The sequence below is a fragment of the Myxocyprinus asiaticus genome, chromosome 23 (genome assembly GCF_019703515.2).
Source record: "Myxocyprinus asiaticus isolate MX2 ecotype Aquarium Trade chromosome 23, UBuf_Myxa_2, whole genome shotgun sequence".
Classification (NCBI taxonomy): domain Eukaryota; kingdom Metazoa; phylum Chordata; class Actinopteri; order Cypriniformes; family Catostomidae; genus Myxocyprinus; species Myxocyprinus asiaticus.
The window spans coordinates 24,153,064-24,170,353 of NC_059366.1; the positions used below are offsets into that span (position 1 = coordinate 24,153,064).

A 17,290-nucleotide genomic window follows, 5' to 3' on the forward strand; every position below is an offset into this window, starting at 1 on the left:
TAATGCTCGGAAAGCAAACACTGTTGGCAAGCAAATATTTACTCGTCTTTGTAAATAATATTTACTCGTCATCTCAGCTCATTGATTAAGTCCAAGCTGATGCCATCACTTGGGCATGACGAGGAAGAGGAGGATGAGATATCTTCTGAGAGCACAGACCCTCTTCCAGAGAAACTCAAAGGCTCAGTGGTAGGAAAATTCGAAAATCATTCTGTATTCATATGAACATCAACTTTAGTGTTTGCTTCCAAGGATGCATGTACAGAATTAATCACAATTTTTATTGTGAATCTTAATGTGTTAAAATATATTTTATTTTGCAGAAAGAGATTTTACTGTCAGATCTGGTTGTCTGTATTCTCGCCTCGATTTTAACCTTTGCAGTAACTGCCAGCACTGTGTTCCTGTCTCTAAGGGTGAGTTTGTTTTACTTATAAAAATGCATCTTTGTTACTTTAAGTCTGTCTGGAAAAAATTGTCTCTCAACATACAGTATGTCTGCATAACTTCCACTCCTACTGTATATACTAATATATCCAGGAACGGATTAACCACCGGGCCGATTGGGCCATTGCGCAGGGGCCTCTAAACCCATAGGGCCCTGAGCTATAAATCAGTTATTTATTTATTTTGAGATATCTATTATAAATCCACATATACTGTATGTCAGCCTTATGTGAAATACCATTTATTCGGCCGAATGCGTGCTGGACGACAGCAGCGCAAGCACAGGCCTCGAGTGCACACTCAGGGAATCTGCGTCTCACAGGTGCAGCGCGTTTATTTGAGGGACTACAGAGAACAGCATCTGATTTGCAAAAACGCTTCCAAACACAAAGTGCAGTTTACCCTAGCTGTGTACAAAGCTGATGGTTTAAATTCATATAAGCGACAGAATTCGTGCAACAGTATAGATGACTTTAAAATGTTTAAGTCCTGCATGCATTTAATGTTTAATGATAAAGAAAAAGGTGCCTTAATACCCTAAATATGTGCACGGTAACCTTTTGTCATATTTGGTTAACCGCGAGAGTTCACGAAAGGTTACTGTGTTATTTGTCGGGAGTCGGGACTCTGGAATAAAGAACGTTTATTGTCATGGATGTGTCAAACACAATCTCAGATAGCACAGAATAAGGTGCTCAGTGAGCTATGAGCCTAAATAGCACAATACATATATCAAATGATAAAATCACATTAAAGTCGAACAAAAATAATTTTTGCCACTGCCTGCTACATAGTAGGCCTAAGCTAGGCCTATTCTTAATCAATGGAAAATGCGTAATTCTGCCCGGGCAGGTTCACTTTCCATGATGCAGCAAATGCTACGGTTTATAAACCTCTTCGGGATGCTTTGATTTGAAATGATTCATCATTTAACTTGTGTAATTATTGTCTGCACACCAGAGCAAAAGGGGGAAAAAAATATTGGCTTACTGTTTATCAAGAATGAAACTTTGCCAGATGAAAAATGGTCTGAAATCATGTGTAACAGACACATTAAGTCCTCTTTGCAAACTGAACTTCATCAGAATGTCTATTTGTGACACCAGCGTTGATGAATATATCAATATATGCTAAAATTAAGATTAGCAAAATCAGAAGTAGACAAGAATCAGGGATGTTTAGTTGGCATAGTCATACTGTCAACTAACACTCGGTTAATTTTTTATGTTTTGTCTTACAGCCGTTTGTCTCCATAGTGCTGTATGCCTTAGCAGCCACTGTGGGCTTTGTCACCCACTATCTCATCCCTCAGTTACGCAAACACCATCCCTGGCTGTGGATCTCCCATCCTGTGCTGAAGAGTAAAGAGTACTCACTGTTTGAACCCAGAGGTCAGTTCTCAGTTTACTCCTGTGCATTCACATACAGTAGATTTAGAGTTATATGAATATCAGTGATTTTAAAGAGAATGGAATGTTACCAAAAACTTTGCATGCTAAACCTCTGTCTATTTATAACTGTTATAAACTTGTAAACCTCCTTTCCTTTTCTTGAACATTGGAATGAAAAACCTTGAAAATGGTCGTGTGAATCCTTAAAGGGTTAGTTCACCCAAAAATGAAAATTCTCTCATCATTTACTCACCCTCATGCCATTCCAGATGTGAATGACTTACTTTCTTCTGCTGAACACAATCAAAGATTTTTAGAAGTATTTCTCAGCTCTTTAAGTCCATACAAGCTCCAAAATCCACATATGGGCAAAATAAAATTACTCCAGACGACCCATGTAGTTAAATCCATATCTTCAGAAGCGATATGATAGGTACGGGTGAGAAACAGATCAATATTTAAGTATTTGTTTACTATAAATTCTCCTTCCTGCTCAGTCAATCTCCACTTTACTTTTACACTCTAATTCTCCTTCTGTTTTTGATGATTCACATACTTCTTGCATATCGCCCCCTAGTGGGCAGGGAGGAGAATTTGTGACAAAAAATGGCTTAAAATTTTATGTTTCTCACCCGAACCTTTCATATCGTGTCTGAACACATGGATTTAACCACTGGAATCATATGGATTACTTTTAGGTTCCCTTTATGTGGATTTTGGAGTTTCAAAATGTTGGCACCCATTCACTTGCATTGTGAGGACCTACAGAGCTGAAAAATTCTTCTAAATATCTTAATTTGTGTTCTTCAGAAGAAATAAAGTCATACACATGAGGTGGCATGAGGTTGAGTAAATCATGAGAGAATTTTCATTTTTGGGTGAACTATCCCATAAAAACAGTGGTCCCCCCCCCCAGGAACAGGGTTGAGAACCACTGCTTTAAAAGCTTTTCTTAAACAATTTTGCAAATTACACGAAAGTAATACCTGAAATAGCCCCTCATGCATTATTTTCAGAGGATGCTCATTTGATGTGGTTTGAACGTCTCTATGTGGGGCTGTTGACTTTTGAAAAGTATGTGGTCTACCCAGCCATTGTCCTCAGTGCACTTACCAATGATGGCTTTGCCCTCAGCCATCGTAAGAAACTAGGAATACAGTAAGTTTCTCTCCACTTATTCTTACAGCACATTCTATACAGATTTTGGACAAAATTATTAATATTTTAGTCCTTGAAGGGGCTGTTCAGACCGAAAGCGTTGTAGACGCAGCCGCAACACCATGAAGGGAACCGAACGCAGGTGGCTCAAGAAGTGTATTTAAAGGGTTAGTTCACCCAAAAATGAAAATTCTCCCATCATTTACTCACCCTTATGCCATCCCAGATGTGTATGTCTTTCTTTCTTCTGCTGAACTCAAATGAAGATTTTTTAGAAGAATTTCTCAGTTGTTTTAGTCCATACAATGGAAGTGAATGGGTGCCAAAATTTTGAGGCTCGAAAAATCACATAAGTCAGCATAAAAGTAATCCATAAGAATCCAGAGGTTAAATCAATGTCTTCAAAAGCGATATGATAGGTGTGGATGGGAAACAGATAAATATTTAAGTCCTTTTTTATTATAAATTCTCCTCCCTGCTCAGTCAATCTCCACTTTAACTTTCACATTCTTCTTCTTGTGTTTTTGGTGAGTCACATTCTTCATGCATATTGCCCCCTACTGGGCAGGGAGAATAATTTCTAGCAAAAAAATGACTTAAATATTGATCTTTTTCTCACCCACACCTATCATATCACTTCTAAAGATATGGATTAAAACACTGGAGTCATATGGATTACTTTTATGATGCCTTTATGTGCTTTTTGGAGCGTACAAATGTTGGCACCCATTCACTTGCATTGTATGGACCTACAGAGCTGAAATATGCTTCTAAAAATCTTTGTGTTCTGCAGAAGAAAGTAAGTCATCTGCATCTTGGATGGCACGAGGGTGAGTAAATGATGAATTAATTTTCATTTTTGGGTGAACTATCCCTTTTTCAGTTGAAGTCCTTTTTAACCTGACACCTAAAAATGCGTGAGACACTGGAAACACAGCAAAATGCGGCACAATGTTCAAAGATGTCCGTCAAGCGCATATTTACAATTAAAACAATGAAAAACGTGTTTGGTGCTAGCGGCCCCTAAGAATCAATCTATTAATTTACATTTTAAACGAATATATTTTTGCTATTCACTACTTTTATAAATTGCTATACACTAGTACAATTATTTTAAACTTCCCTAATCTGTTCTTTTAGAATAAAGCTGCACACATTTATTTAAATTTTTTTATTAACACATTTTATTTTATACACTAAAATACATTACCTTCCATTAATTTCCCCCCCAAAAACTGTCATCCTTTTTGGTAACTTCTGCTGGATTCCTAGCTAGACTGAATTAGACTGCCCCCATCCCACACATGTAATGTCAGCCAACCCTATGTCAGCAAACTCAAACTCATGAAAGGCAGAGAAGCAAAGATTTTCTGATAGGCTAGTTTTCTGACTGGCAAAAAAAAAAAAAAAAAAAAAAAAAAATCAGAAATGTAAGTTCTTCATTTTACATAACTTTTTAGTTCAACTCTCACAGTTTTGTCCAAAAGGTAAATTAAGCAACATATGTGGTGGTCTTAGAAGAAGTTGTAGCCCTGTGTCAGAGCCCCCCTTATTGCTCTTTGCTTTGCTTGGATGTATGCTTAGTGGCTCAGATGTCTGTGTCTCGCTCCAGCTGTGATGTCTTCTTGATGACAGTTGCTGGGATGAAGCTTCTTCGTGCCTCCTTCTGCAATCCCAGCTACCAGTTCCTCACGCTCATCTTCACCATCATCTTCTTTGAGTTCGACTGCAGCAGTGCCTCAGAAACCTTCCTGCTCAACTTCTTTCTTATGTCCATCATCTTCAGCAAGGTCAGTTTTAGGGGCTTGAGAGGCAACATTAGTACAACTTGTCTGACAATAGTCCTGTTTAGCCAGAATTTTAAGAAGTCTGGTCAACATTGCAGCTTTGTTCTTGCTAAGAACCACCTTCATAGACAGGAAAAGACTGTCTGACCGACATGCACAGTGACCAACCACAGTTTTTGTTTTTAACCTGCCATTTAAGGGTGGGGTATGGCCACGAACGGTCATACAGAAAACACTGGAGGAATTACCGAAAAAAAGTGTGTAGACTTTGTGATCAGAATTTCTGGCTGTCTAAAAGTAATGCACGTAAAGGCACGACTAGTAGCACGCAAACTAGATAGACAATAATATTGTATATTTTGCTTATATTTGGACATAATTGGTACTTACTTATGGAAAATTTTCAATGCATAAATAAAAGCAAGTGGGAAAAGCAATATGTTGAAAGTACAAAGTTGAAGAACTATGTTATGCATTGCATTTCTTTGTGTCATTTTTACAGACACAGGAGTGAAATGCAATAGCTTATTCAGAGTGCTGAAATGACTTTCCAAAATGGCATGAAAAACATGTTTCTGTTAAGGAAAAAGCAATGTTGCAACTTGCCAGCCAGGATTGCATTTCAGTGTGAGCAAAACACAAAGTAAAAAAAAAATTTAAAAAAACGGTTTGCATTTTGCTTTAAATTATGACACGATTTTTGTTTATAGACCATTTCAAGGACTGTTTAAGGAAGTGTCTTCTTGGCCCTTTTGTCCCATTTCCTACTAGTTGTCGTACTCATTCAAAACAACAGCAGGAGGCACTTCATTCATATTGAATTTGACACGATTAACAATAATAACGTTAAGACGATTGTCATAAAATGTCATTATTAAAATGTGGACCATGTTGTTTGGTTGCTGGATGCTCCCTGGATGCCTGGAACTAACGAAAAATTAAAGTGCTCCCAGGCCAGTAGCGTTCTAATTCCTTTGTTATTGTTAACATACTTGAAATGGTCTATGGCTTATGAGAAGAGAACTAGCAAATTTGTATTTCTTTTCAACTTGTTTGCTTTTCCCCTTTGCTTTTATTTAGGCACTGAAAATCTTCCATAAATAATTACTGATTATGTCACAGAGAGAAAACTACACAAAATATACAATATCTATCTAGTATGCTTGCTACTAGTCATGCCTGAAAAAAAAAAAAAAACTGATTCAATCAAAGATTTGATACTAGTAACCTGGCAAACACTGAAATATACAGTGATTCGTTTTTCATCACAAGTAACTTCCCAATGTTATTTAAATTTTATTTCTTGGCGGACTGATAAAACTCCATGCCACTTCATTCCTAGAAGTTGCAATGCAGTGGGGCAATATGATTGGAGCCTTCAATTTTCACAAATTATACATTATTAGACGGTCAGTGAGTAAACTGTGTGTGTGCCGTCTGAGGCTGAAACTATATATATTCCATGGCCCTGTTGCAAGAAACTCCTTAAGCTAAGAAAAATTACTATTACAATCATAATTCTTTTTTTTTTTTTTTTTTTGCAACCAGGCCCAAAACAGTGGAGCAGTATTGGACAATGGAAGTAAATAGAGACTACGCTCTAATTACTAGGTCTAATATATTACAAGAGGATTCATTTTGTTTCATAAAGTAAAATAGCTTGTTAATAAATGAGAAGTTAATAAAATTAATCTATATAGTCAGTGACTACAGTTTTCCACATTCTTTAAGCTTACATATGTGCCAGACTATAGTCTAAAATAGCTCTTAGCGGACAGTACTGTACATTCAGTAACTGGTCCCAAAATAACTAGCTTTCTTGTCTTGCAGACACTTGACAGCATCTCTTTGTTTTGTCTACAGCTTTGGGATCTTCTGCACAAGCTGCACTTCATTTTGGTATATATTGCCCCCTGGCAGATAGCATGGGGTAGTGCATTTCATGCATTTGCACAACCCTTTGCTGTACCTCATATCCTTGCAATCTCTCTAGCTTGGCCCCACTGCAATGTTCATTCCTAATTATATTCAATTACGTTAAAGGACTGTTGTAATATGATTGCAGTTGTACAGTATGTCATCAGCACAGACGTGTGTTTTCCTTGACATAATAGCTCAGACTCTGCCATGCTGCTGCTGCAGACGTTCATCACTACACTCTTCTATACACCTCTCAGCCCCTTCCTCGGGAGCGCTATTTTTATCACTTCCTATCCACGGCCAGTAAAGTTCTGGGAAAGGAACTACAAGTAAGCTCCCTGCAATTTCCTAATGTACATGAAACATGCATTCAGTCTCGGAGTGATGTAATGCATTCTCAGCCAGCAGCATGCTTGAGTGAGTGCGCTAATGGCTCTGTCCCTAAATGGCACACTTGATGTGAACTTGCGGTCTTGTGGCCTTTGTTTGCATGCATAGGGTGTCCCATTTGTCATTTTAGGTTTCAGAAGGGTGCTGAGTGCCCCCTTTTTGGCCAGTCTGCATCCTCAATGCCCTTTTGCCGAACCCACATTCCCAGAGGAGTGTTGTTTCTTCTTCTTCTTCTTCTTTTTTTTTTTTTTTTTGTGCTCTGAGGTTGCTTTCTTATATCTCAGAAGTTCATTTTTGTCAATTTTCCCAAATAATGCAAATTCTCTCCATTTACATTTGTGTCTTCAGTATATTTTAGAAAACAGTTATGAATCTTTCCAAAATAATGTAATCATGGCATTTCAGATATCATGATTAAATATTAAACCCTACATTTGAATACATTAATAGGCCTACCTATTCCAATGATTAAAGTGGCATTAACGCACAACACAGGGCTAAAAAGGAATTTAGAGCAAAAAAGGAATGAATAAAATGGTTGTTAACAGTACATGTCATTTTATTGTGCATCAGTTCTTATACACCTTTTTTGCACTGGCACACAGAGCCATGTTTCTTGCTATGCCACTGTCTCCAATGAATATCATTGCTCTCTGGGAGAAACAATTGAGATATTTTAATATTAACATTTGTCCTTTTACCTTTCCTACGGACTGGTGCGAACTTCACAGCGGCCAAAGTGTATACTCAGAGGGGGACTGCAAAGGCTGACGCCAATGTAGTCTTCAGGCTTAAAGGGCACTAGAAAAATTGAGTGCATATTTCATCATTTGCTAGACTTGCTTTTTATAGGTGTGCTTGTCTTGTTTCCTCCTGGACAAAGTGAATTTATGGTTGATGGGCTTTATCTGAATTCCTACAGCCTGTATGAGCATGGAGAAAGTCACACAATCTTGAATTATTGATGTAGTTTCCAACCAAAAATGTGATGACACAGAATGTTGCTACTGTTGATATTAAAACTGAATGGTGACACAGGCAAATGCATCAGATTAAATGGGGTGATTTACATGATATTAAACATTTTCTTTGATTTGACATTTTCAGCACCAAACGAATTGACAATTCTAACAGCCGATTGGTGTCCCAGGTTGACAAAGAGACTGGTAAATACTGTCTTTATCTATTAATTTTTTTAACAACACTTTTACCACAATGCTTTTTCCTTTGTATTAAAGGAAGTTCACCCAAAAAAATAACATTTTGTCAGCTTTTACTAAGCCACCATTTACAAACCCATATAATCTTTTTTCTTTATCGGAACTCAGAAGGTGAATTTTTTAAGAATATCCTGGCCGCTCATTTCCATGTAATGGGTCTGCCTAGCTACAAATAAGACAAAAGCAACACAAAAGTTTCATAAAATCTGTCCAAATGACTTGTGGGATCTATTCCAAGTCTTCTGAAGCCATTCAATAGCTTTGTATGAGTAACAGACTGTTATTTAGGCCGATAATGAATTCTGAAGTCTTGAAATATATCACACAAGCTGTACTGACTAATTTCATGATACTGTGGTGGTCATCTGGCCCATTCCTTTTTCACTTTCATTGTACGTAAGCAGACAGGAAATGTTTAAAAAATTAACATTTTGTGTTTCACCAAAAAAATCACATGGGCTTTGAACAACATGAGTGTGATGACAGTATTTTCATTTTTGAGTTGCAGGGAAGTTTTCACACTTATCACTGTTTGAACATTTTTAATATTCTAAGTGTTGTCTTATGATGGCATAGTATCTACTATTTCTGAAGACACAATAGAGTCCTTATACATGATTTAGATTTGTCTTAAAAATGCTTTTATCCATTGCAATTAAAACATGTTCAGCGATACATATGCTCACCATGTAGGATGTGATGACAACAACCTCAACTCGATCTTCTATGAGTACTTGACACGCTCCTTGCAGCATTCTTTGTGTGGGGACCTGATGTTGGGCCGCTGGGGAAATTACTGCGCTGGAGATTGCTTCATCCTGGCTTCTGACTATCTTAATGCACTTGTTCACCTCATCGAGGTCGGTAACGGTCTGGTCACCTTCCAACTCAGAGGCCTGGAGTTCAGGGGTAAATGCTCTTAAAGCGACAGTTCACCCAAAAATGACAATTATGTCATCATTTACTTTCCCTCATGTCATTCCAAACCTGTATGAATTTCTGTCTTCTGTGGAACAAAAAAGGAGTTTTCAGTTTAGCACAATATTCATCCCGCTCTTTTTCATAAAATGAAAGTGAATAGTGACCAGGGGATTTCATGTTCTAGAAATGACAATAGCTCCATAAAAGCACCCAAAAGTGGTTCATAAGACTCGTGCCCTATATTCCAAGTTTTCTGAAGCCATACAAAAGCTTTGAGCGAGCAACATACTGAAATTAAAATTGTTATTCATTGATAATGTGCACTGATAATGCTGCGATGGAGGGGAAGATTGAGTGAATAATTACATGAATTTCAGTCTGTTCCTCCCCTAAAGCTATCATATGGACAAGTAAAAAAGAATATAACACTTTTTGACTTGTTTGGACTTTGTCAGTGCCTGGTCACCATTCACATTCATTGAATGGAAAAGAGCAGCATGAACATTCTGCTAAACATCTCCTTTTGTGGTCTACAGAAGAAAGAAAATCATACAAGTTGGGAATGACACGTGACTGAAAAATGATGACAAAATGTACATTTTGGGTGAATTATCCCTTTAACATAATATTCCAGCATTTCAGAGGGATAAGTCCCATGTGACAAATCTTATTATATATTACAATGTTCGAAACTTCTTCTCCTTACCCTCTTGTTCTTGATTCCTCAGGTACATATTGTCAGCAGCGGGAGGTGGAGGCAATCACAGAGGGAGTGGAAGAGGATGATTCTTGTTGCTGTTGTGAACCAGGTCATTTGCCTCATGTGCTGTCCTGCAATGCTGCTTTCAATTTACGATGGCTGGCCTGGGAAGTGACCACCACTAAGTATCTGCTGGAGGGCTACAGCATCAGTGAGAACAATGCTGCCACCATGCTGCAAGTTTATGACTTGCGCAAGCTGCTCATCACTTACTACCTTAAGGTACTAACAATACCATTTAAAGGGATGTTCCAGGTTCAATATAAGATAAGATTAATCATCAGCATCTGTGGCATAATGTTGATTACCACAAAAAAAAAAAAAAAAATTATGAATCGTTCCGCTTTTTAAAAATCACAGTTAAAAGAAGGCACTTACAATGGAATTCAATGGGGCCAGTCCATTAAAATACTCATTGTTTCAAAAGTATAGCCACAAGACGTAAATATTATACACGTTAATGTGATTTTATTGATATAAAATCAGGGATTTATAGGCGTTTTGGCATTTACCAGATTACAGAGGTTACCAGTGCTATGCTATCATGCTTACAAACTTAATATTGGATATATCCTTACACAGATAAGGTTAGCAAGTGATTTTATCACACTAAAATTATGTTAACACGTATAATATTTACGTCTTATGACCATACTTTTGAAATGGTGTGTATTGTAATGTTTATGGACTGACCCCATTTACTTCCATTGTAGGTGCCTTTTTCTTTCTTTCTTTCTTTCTTTTTTAAATTTTTTTTATTTTTTTTATAAATGGAGAACAAGATTAAATTTATTTTTTGTAGTAATCAACATTATGCAACAAATGCTGTCAATTGAGCTTAACTTGTATGGAACCCGGAACATTCCGTTAATATTTAAGAGAGAAACAGCTGATTTAGTACAAATGCTCTGATGTTTTGTCTTCAAAGTCTACATAATGTTTGCCTTTGTAAGTGTACATGATATCTCTGTAGGTAGTAATTTACTGAAAAGTCTGGACACAACTACTCATTCTTTATTATTACTATTTTTTCAGCATTTTCGAATAATAGTAAAGCCATAAAAACTACGAAAGAATACAAATGGAAGTATAGCTATTACTGTCTAGCCACCCTTTGCATAGATTACAACTCTGCACACTCACATTTTCTCAACCAGCTTAATGAGGTGTTCACCTATGTTTTTTCAACAGTTTTGAAGGAGTTCACATGTATGCGGGCACTTGTTGGCTACTTTAGCTTTGCAAAGAAATTCATTCTTTGGCACATTTATGTTTTTTTCTTTCTTTTTTCTTTAGAGTATCATCTACTATCTGGTGGTCAACCCCAAGCTGCAGATATGGATTAAAGACCAGTCCACACTGGAAGCCCTGCAGTCTTACACTAAATGGCATCACATTGAGAAAGACCCAGCTGTGTTCAGCATGAAGATTGATGAGGACTTTGTCCACTGTCTGCAGGGTGTCACAAGAGCCAGCTATTGTAACGTGTACCTGGAGTGGATTCAGTACTGTACCAACAAACTGGAGGAGGTGAGAACAGGCCCAAATGCCATTTTATTGAATGAACAAAACAACTTGATACAGTTAAATGGATAGTTCACTCAAAAATGAAAATTCTGTCATTTTCAATTCATTATGACTTTCTTCATTGGGACACAGATGGAGATAACAGACAGAACATTGAATCTTTTGATATATATATATATATATATATATACTACGCAAGTAAATGGTGGATGAGACATTCTATTTAATATCTGAAGAAGAGAAACTCACATATTTTTGGAACAACATAAGGACCGAATAGTTTTGTGAACTATCCCTTTAAGGATGATTTTGAGAATGGCATAGCTGTCCAAACCCTCTCTAAGAAACAAATAATTCATAATAAATATGAAAAAACAAAACAAAAACTAATAACTTTTTTGTTGTTGTTGTTGTTGTTGTACTCAGCCAGTGGACAGCGATGAAGATTCTCCTCTGGTTACTCTGTGTTTTGCTCTTTCTGTGCTTGGCCGGAGGTCCCTCAGCACAGCAGCACATAACAGATCCAGCAGGTATACTTTAAACAACACGTCATCTTTATTCGTTGAACCACTTCTTGCTATTTTTTCAGCATCTTGCATCATGAATGCCACATTTTTCAGAAGTTATGTCCAGTTTAAAATAGTTTTAAAGGGATAGTTCACTCAAAAATGAAAATTCTGTAATAATTTACTCACCCTCATGTCGTTTGTAACCTGTATGATTTTCTTATTATGCAAAACACAAGAGGTGTTTAAATTTTTTTTTTTTTTGTGGATTTTTCCCCTTTTTCTCCCAATTTGGAATGCCCAATTCCCAATGTGCTTTTAAGTCCTTGTGGTTGTGTAGTGATTCACCTCAATCTGGGTGGCAGAGGATGAATCCCAGCTGCCTCCGCGTCTGAGACTGTCAACCCATGCATCTTATCATGTGGCTTGTTGAGTGTGTTGCCATGGAGACATAGTGCATGTGGAGGCTTCACGCCATCCACTGTGGCATCCACACTTGACTCACCATGCGCCCCACCGAGAACGAACCACATTATGGTGACCATGAGGAGGTTACCCCATGTGACTCTACCCTCTACCTCCCTAGCAACCGGGCCAATTTGGTTGCTTAGGAGACCTGGCTGGAGTCACTCAGCATGCCCTGGGATTTGAACTAGTGAACTCCAGGGGTGGTAGCCAGCATCTTTACCACTGAGCTACCCAGGCCCCCCTGAGGAGGTGTTTTAATTAATAAGACTTAAATTTAAAGAACTTAAATTTCAGGTTCTTTCTCACCAAAACCTAACATATGCCTTCAGAAGACTTGGAATATGATGCACGAGCCGCATGGACTACTTTTATTATGCTTTTAGGTTCTTTTGTTTGCTTCAAAATGAGTGCCTATCCGCTACCATTGTATTGAAAAGACAGAAATATTCATTAAAAGATCTCCTTTCCAAAAATTCAACAATGCAGTGGCATAATTATCAATAATATGTGTGTCACCATCATGCAGCTTCTAATAAGATCCTTGATAAAAGAGTTTTTAGGTTTAAGTGTTTAACACCCGATGGCTTCCTTTACAGTTTGGAGTCATTCCTCTATGGCTTTAGCTCGCTGTTCAAAGGTGACTTCCGCATTGCTGCAAAGGATGAATGGGTGTTTGCTGACATGGACTTGCTGCAGACTGTGGTGGCCCCTGCAGTTCGAATGAGTCTGAAACTTCACCAGGTGAGATCATTGGACAATATTGAACATCAGTTTGGGATATAGCACAACATTGCTCACGATTCACAGCCCATATACCTCTTTGTTAATATCTACTCATTATTCAGGACCACTTCACAAGCCTGGAGGAGACAGAGGAGCCTGCTTTGCTTCACGAGGCCATCAGCAACTATAGAACCAGTCTGGTGATTTGTCATGAGAGCGACCCCGCCTGGCGTAGAGCGGTACTGTCCAGCCGAGACACATTGCTCACGCTCCGTCACATGGTGGATGAAGGCACGGATGAGTACAAGATCATCATGCTTTACAAACGCCATCTCAGCTTTAAAGTCATAAAGGCAAGAGAGCAAAAATAAATGTTTGTCAGGAATTTAAGGGTTAATTAATCCTGTCATTATCTACTTATCTCTTTTATTTCCTTTTGTGGAACACAAAGAGTTATTTAGCACAATGTCCAGGCTTCTCTTATCTCATACAACAAAAGCATACAGTAAATAGTGGCTGTCAAACTTCAAAAAGAAAAAAAGCAGACTCAAAGTAGTCCGTACTCGTGAACTAAATTCTTCTAAAGTCTTCTGAGGCCATACAATAGGTTTGTTTGAGTAACAGAACAAAAATTAAAGCTGAAGTGTGTCATTTTTTTCTATGTTAAGGTACTCTCTCTCATCTCCGGCTTAACCTGTTGATGCTCATTGACCCCACCCATGGGTTTGACTTTACTTTGCTTAAATGAGTTCATATTTACTATATAGTGTGCTGTTCAAAATTTTTCATAATGTTGACAAATTATACATCTTTATAATTTGTCAACATTATTAACTCTTTTTTTGACTAGACTATATAGTAAATGTGAACTAATTTAAGCAAAGTGACATTTGTAGGCATTTGATTCCTGAAAAAAAAGTGTGAACACTATGATCCTGTTTACACCTGATATTAAGATGTATTTTGGGTGATCCGATCACATGTGGTCAGCGTTAAATACGGTGTAAACTGGTTGAAAAACGTCCTATCACAAAATCTACATATGAAGGTAGTCAAAAACACGTGACCACATCAGTTTTGAGGTGTAAACGCTAAACCATCCTGAATGAATCCCGGACAGCAGCGAAGAGCAACTCCTCACCTGTCAATCAATCGCTGCACTAAAACAAGAGTTGAAACTTTGCCTGTTTGAAGGGGCTTTAAAAGGAAATTACTCTCAGATCAGAAAATGTAAAAAATTATTGAATACGTAGTCTACCTGCATGAGAACTTAATGGATCTTCTTCAGTGTGTCTGACATCAACATGCAGGGACACAGATAAGAAGCAAATTCAGCTACTCCAGTAAAATAACAGAGAATTGTGCTTGAAATGTTGCATTTGTGTTTAGATTAAATTCAAACTGCATCTAGGAGAAATAGTGCACTGTTTCTTTCTCACTTTCCTTGTCTTTTATTACTTTTTCGCGCGTTAGTATTATGCAGTAGCAAACTGACATAGTGATTGATGTATGTCATCGTGAAATTAGAAACCCTCCCTTCGAAATCTGAACATAAGTGGTCACAGGAGACGCATTCAAGCGACCAATCTCAGCTAACCACATGTGATCTGATCACCCGAGATGTATCTTAGTACAAGGTGTAAATGGGTCTGTGGCACTTTCTAAACAGTTCCATGTTTGTTTGAGCATTCTGACCAGCCCAACACAGCAGCTTTGGCTCAACCAACTGAAAGAATTTGAGGTGGAACTATCTGTTTATTCTACCAATGGAAGACAGGGAGAGTGGGAAACCTGTTTGAAAATATCTAGGGATGTCCCGATACTGATACTGGTATCAGAATCAGGTCCGATACCACACTCATGTACTTGTACTCGTACTCTTAAAAATGCTCCGATACCAAAAACCGATACCACCATATTGTACGAATGTCGTGATGTAAACATTCAGCACACAAATTAAAATCACGGCCTAGTGAGATTATTGAACAGCAAAAGCTGTGATTTAATGTGATAAATATATAGTTTGCATGTGCAGCGTTTTAAATGTGAGTGCTTGTGAATGTGTGGAGCGGGTGTTGTGCTGACATAAAGACACAAATTGCTCATACGTTTAAGAGCTCCTCCTTGTCTCATACACGGAAAACACCATCATGAGCATCACATGCTCTGTTTGTAGCAGATGACAGCAGGCAGAGCACTGATTCACTTTTTCTAAAGAGGCACATACATACTACATATTTATTTATTTAAATAGTAGCCTTTTGTAGTTTAATATTCAAGTTGATTCATGTGGCGACCGGCTTTTTCGGAGTGAGAAATTACCATCATAACATCAGAGCTCCTACTCCTAATATTCACTGTTATACTACTACTACTAATAATAGTAATAGTAATGTTATTATATTTAAGCAATATCTCACATCTGTGATGCTCTGTAATGCAGCACTTTTTTTTTTGTTGACAAAAATAGTGGTAAAATACACTGGCTACCACCCCTGGAGTTCGCTAGTTCGGTAGTTCGAATCCCAGGGCGTGCTGAGTGACTCCAGCCAGGTCTCCTAAGCAACCAAATTGGCCCGGTTGCTAGGGAGGGTAGAGTCACATGGGGTACCCTCCTCGTGGTCGCTATAATGTGGTTTGTTCTCGGTGGGGCGCATGGTGAATTGAGCGTTGTTGCCGCGGTGGATGGCGTGAAGCCTCCCCACACGCTATGTCTCCGTGGCAACGCGCTCAATAAGTCACGTGATAAGATGCGCGGGTTGACTATCTCAGACACGAAGGCAACTGGGATTTGTCCTATGCCACCCGGACTGAGGCGAATCACTATGTGACCACGAGGACTTAGAGCGCATTGGGAATTCCAAATTGGGAGAAAAAGGGGGAAAATCCCCCCCCCCCCCCAAAAAATAATAATACAATATCATGTTTAAAATTAATTGTTATACTTTCATTTGGTTAAAGTTTTAATGAATTTATTTATTTAAACACCATTTTGATGATAAAATTGAAATAAACTGTTGATATAGAGTTCAGAAAAAAAAAGAAAAAGAAAAAAAACTGGTATCGGACTTGGTATCAGAGTACCCAAAAAAAGGTATCGGTACTCAAACTCGTTCCCAAAAAAATGGTATTGGGACATCCCTTGAAATATCACCAGTTTGCAGGTATGTTTGGTGAGGCTAGTGGCTCAGAAATTACACACTTCAGCTTTACGTCATTATTCTCTATCTAGAGCATAGATTTGTACATTATGGTCTAAGATTGATTGTCACGATTTTAGTTAGTCACGGTGTCTTTTCATTCAGATCAATAAAGAATGTGTGCGAGGTCTGTGGGCAGGCCAGCAGCAGGAGCTTGTCTTCCTCCGTAACCGTAACCCTGAGCGCGGAAGCATTCAGAACTCAAAACAGGCTCTGCGGAACATGATCAACTCCTCCTGTGACCAGCCTCTGGGTTACCCAATGTTTGTGTCCCCACTCACCACCTCCTACATGGGAACTCACAAGCAGATCAGGAACATATGGGGTGGCCCTCTCAGTTGGGAGAGTATCCGCTCCTGGCTCCTCTCTAGGTGGTTTCGGTATGTATGTAGACATGAGCAGGCTCTAGATATTTCTCTCTCAGTATTGTCTGTCTCCATAATTAAAAAAAGTCTTTGCACTTCCCAGGGTGAGTAAGGATAACCTTACCAGCTGTAACAGTGGCATGAATATGGAGGATGTAGATTGTGCCGGCAGCTCATTAAGTCAAAACCATAACTCTGCCACCTCCCACAACCTGAGCGTTTATCACGGCCGTCCTCGCAGCTCCCAGTCCAGACACCATGGAGGTCAGAACAAAAATGGAATTGCCTCTTCTTTTAATAAAAAGAGGAATTACTTGACTAAAGTGCTTTCAGCTCTACAACTAGACAGTTGTAGAGCTTAATTCTGAGTTATCTTGTTCTATGTTTCACACTGTTCATACTTCACCCTGGGTTAAAAATTAATTATGGGAAGTCAGGTTTCCAGATTGAATAATGTTCTTATTTGTCTATTTACAAGATTAATAACATTTATTTGACCAATAAAGC

The 17,290-nt window shown here is 38.2% G+C and overlaps 1 protein-coding gene across 2 annotated transcripts in view; it reads left to right on the plus strand.

The window, feature by feature from the left end:
• The window catches only part of LOC127414122 (pecanex-like protein 2), a 33,844-nt gene that overhangs the window by 13,712 nt on the left and 2,842 nt on the right, over positions 1-17,290 (plus strand). For both annotated transcript variants that reach the window (XM_051651896.1, XM_051651898.1), the window contains exons 17-32: positions 78-189; positions 324-416; positions 1,688-1,838; positions 2,855-2,996; positions 4,609-4,786; positions 6,647-6,755; positions 6,903-7,032; positions 8,201-8,259; positions 9,007-9,222; positions 9,963-10,216; positions 11,291-11,524; positions 11,948-12,051; positions 13,092-13,236; positions 13,341-13,571; positions 16,524-16,798; positions 16,887-17,047. In XM_051651896.1, coding sequence (XP_051507856.1) covers positions 78-189; positions 324-416; positions 1,688-1,838; positions 2,855-2,996; positions 4,609-4,786; positions 6,647-6,755; positions 6,903-7,032; positions 8,201-8,259; positions 9,007-9,222; positions 9,963-10,216; positions 11,291-11,524; positions 11,948-12,051; positions 13,092-13,236; positions 13,341-13,571; positions 16,524-16,798; positions 16,887-17,047 — 2,594 coding nt within the window. The remainder of the gene's footprint in view (positions 1-77; positions 190-323; positions 417-1,687; positions 1,839-2,854; positions 2,997-4,608; positions 4,787-6,646; positions 6,756-6,902; positions 7,033-8,200; positions 8,260-9,006; positions 9,223-9,962; positions 10,217-11,290; positions 11,525-11,947; positions 12,052-13,091; positions 13,237-13,340; positions 13,572-16,523; positions 16,799-16,886; positions 17,048-17,290) is intronic.